The following is a 3,155-nucleotide window of genomic DNA, read 5'->3' as shown; positions in this document are numbered from 1 at the left end:
GGGAAGACCCGGTCCCTGCCAGGCTACCGATCGCTGCTGGCTCGTGGTCCGTGGCCAGCGATAAACGCCTGTGGTTAAATTAAAGCCGCAGTAGTTTAGATCAACACAGTAAAGAGGTAATCGCGTCAGACGTGTTGCTAGCGCGGCAGGATCAAGGAGAACAATTAAGTCAGACATAAATTAGTCTGCTATCATATGCACGTTGCTAGACTTTGTGGTCCGCCGATTCCTACTGCGCTTCTCCGAAGAGAAGTTTTGTGGCGATAGATGCACCACTCTAGATCAGGCAACGAAGGTTTTTATTCACTCTGTTTTAAAAATCAGCCTGCGACGGCTAGTCAGATGCACTTTCGCAAGAGCACCTACTGACTACAGCACGTTCACTAACGCACGCACCACTGCATGTGCTTCACAAAGTCTGTCTGGAAGGTTTCCGAGGGAGAAGGAAACGTGTGTGAGAGCGTACACACAGTCAGATTGAAAAGAAGAACATCACAAAAGATTAATACGAGCATTTAAGATCACTGCCCCGTGCAAGAAACGTAGAGAAGAAATCTTCTCTTATTTTCCTGAGAACTTAAATACAGAAAGTCATTTTGTTCCCCTTTGAGCCACATTCTTTTAGGATAAATAAGAAATTAAAGAAAAACCTTCCATGTTCACTTTTACAGACTACCAGTAGATCAGATAACATCATGAAGCTACTTTAGTACTGAAGAGATGATACACAAAAGAGAAGTGAGTTTGGCAAGATGCAGGTAGTAACTATTAATAAACTTTTGAAAGACGGATCACGTATCCTCCTGGAGCAGCTTCCCAAATGAACAATCGTTAAAGAATGTCTGTTCTTCGGCACCATTCTTTATTATCACTCTTCCTCTCAGTGGTTCCCCGTTGCTATACACATTTTAATTTAAACAATTCTGACATCCCAAAGCGCCTCTGCCTACAGAAACGCACGCTATCCTCCACACGCTGAGGTGCTCCGAGCTTCCTAAACAAATCCCAGCTCTTTCCAAGAGAAACTGCTAAAGCTTCCCAAGGAAGTTGTACTTGTTTCTGGGTAAAATACGATCAAAACAGCAAACTGCTGTAAAAACAGCTCTTTCTACCTGTCACCGACCGAGCTTAAGAACGCAGAAAGTATTGCAGCCACCTCTCAGGCAGGAGCATAGGGCACCGTGAGTACACAGGCATGTGCGTGGAAGCCTCGTTGTAATCCAGAGGAGCATGCCAGTCCAGTGTTCGCTTAGCACAAATAAATGACAAGAGGCAGAAGGAGGAAGAGAGAATCAGTGACCAAAGGAGGAAGGAGAGTTCTGACTTCGTAACGAACAGCAGGAAATCTAAGTCATCAGCCAAAGTTACATTCTACTTTATATTCTACAGCCTATTAATATATGCATTTTATATAAATATATCTAATAACAGAAAAGAAGAAATTATCCCTTAAAAATCTTATCTTTGCAAGGGCTTTATACTGTCAGATGGTCTTTCAAAGGAAATTTTTTACTGCCCCAGGTATAATACAGTCACATACAAACGCAAGTAAACACTGCTCAAAGGGCACCGGACAGCACGTTCTGCTGAAAACCGTCAGGATCTTCAGGTGGCAATGTGCAAATTCCCTGCAACAAGCCCTAAACCGTAAAAAGGTCGAGCCCTTCTGTATGAGTAAGAGAGCTAGTCTTTCGTGTCCTGTTCAGTATAACGCACTATCAAACAGCCACTGAGCCGGAGAGGTCTTTTCAGATCTCCCCAGATGTTAGGGGGGAACATCTAGAAGTGCTGGGAGAAGAACGTTACCAACTGCCTAAGTAAATCCACCCTATTGAATACAACACCAGGAAGGAACAAACCTGCTCATCAAGCCAAAGCCAGAGTTGTAGCACAGTTCTGTGTGCGCTCCGCAGCCTCTAGCTATCGTGGTGTTTATTTTTACGCAGGGAAGCAAACTTTATGCAAAACGCTCCGCTTTAGCTGCGGGAAGCAGAGAAGTACAAAACAACAGCCTGTGGCTGTGTCCACCGACTGTCCCTCGACTGTCCTGGGAAATGGCACATCTGGGAAGCTGGGCAGCACGGATGTGACAGCGGGCATCGTTTTGCCCGTTGGACCGTGTGCCCACAAAGAGGAGACGCAGACTGTGACCTGTTGGCACATCAGACACTCCAGCTGCAATAAAAACTTCAGGAACACGTTGGGAATGCCCAAGAGAGGCCCAGCAATGGGACCACAGCTGTGGGAACCCCCACCACAGCCTTTGCCAACGCCAAAACAAAAGTTTGTGAAAGCAGGGCTACACTTGGCTGCATCAAGGGCTTTCCCAGCTGATCCAGTTCCCGTGCCCTCATCGTTTTCATCCTCATCCAACTGCCTTTTGCCTAAGTTTTCCCCGCGTCTCTTAAGCAAAGGTGCAAGGAGGAGCGTGGCAACAGGGCCTCCTTCTTCCTGAGGGGAACCCCAGGAGAGTGTCACCCTGCCTCTTCCCCTCTCTTCCTTGCCACCCAACCCACAGCTCGATGGTAGCCACCTGGTCAGCACCAATCCCCCCACCAGGCCAGCCCCACTCCTCTCCTGTCCCACCCAGGGGACACAGGCTCCGTCTCCAGGGGAAGAGGTGCGGGACACCGCCGAGTCCAACAAGTGCCCGTGAAGAGCAATGAATTACATAAGACGGGAGGGAAGCCAAAAAATTCATCCGGCACTTAACCCTTTGCATGCCACAGCCCCCCTGCCCCTCTCGCTTTCTCCCAACCAGGGGGGCTTTTGCCCTAGCCCTGGCCCTGGCCCCAGAGGGCCTCCCCGGGGTGAGACACTCACCGATAGTCGTAATGACCGTGATGGCAAAGTAGAAGGAGCCGGCGAATTTCCACTGGACACCAGCCCGGTGCGGCTCGGACTGCATGATCACCAACTCCAGCTGCCGGTAGTCCTCGCTGGTGATGTTGTACTTTCCTTTGAGCCGGATCTCCTCGGCTTTGAGTTTTTCCTCCTCCCGCATCTCGTTGTCGGACTCCAAGGCATCAAAGACGGCAGCCCCGACCAGCAGGTAGGTGAACGTGCAGATGATGAGGGACAGGGTCCGCACGTTCTGCCTCTTCATGGCCGCCAGCAAGGGGCGAGTGAGGGGACCATGTCCCCCCCTGGCCGCC

The 3,155-nt window shown here is 49.6% G+C and overlaps 1 protein-coding gene across 1 annotated transcript in view; it reads right to left on the bottom strand.

The window, feature by feature from the left end:
• The window catches only part of KCNK9 (potassium channel, subfamily K, member 9), an 86,279-nt gene extending 83,140 nt beyond the window's left edge, over positions 1-3,139 (bottom strand). The window contains exon 1 of the mRNA XM_009320930.1: positions 2,824-3,139. Within this exon, the coding sequence (XP_009319205.1) occupies positions 2,824-3,106 (283 nt within the window). The 5' untranslated portion in view covers positions 3,107-3,139. The remainder of the gene's footprint in view (positions 1-2,823) is intronic.
• Between the last annotated feature and the right edge of the window lie 16 nt (positions 3,140-3,155).

The sequence above is a fragment of the Pygoscelis adeliae genome, unplaced genomic scaffold, assembly GCF_000699105.1.
Source record: "Pygoscelis adeliae isolate BGI_AS28 unplaced genomic scaffold, ASM69910v1 Scaffold342, whole genome shotgun sequence".
Lineage (NCBI taxonomy): Eukaryota > Metazoa > Chordata > Aves > Sphenisciformes > Spheniscidae > Pygoscelis > Pygoscelis adeliae.
Note: the sequence above shows the minus strand (reverse complement) of the source record. Positions and strands in the feature narration are given on the sequence as shown.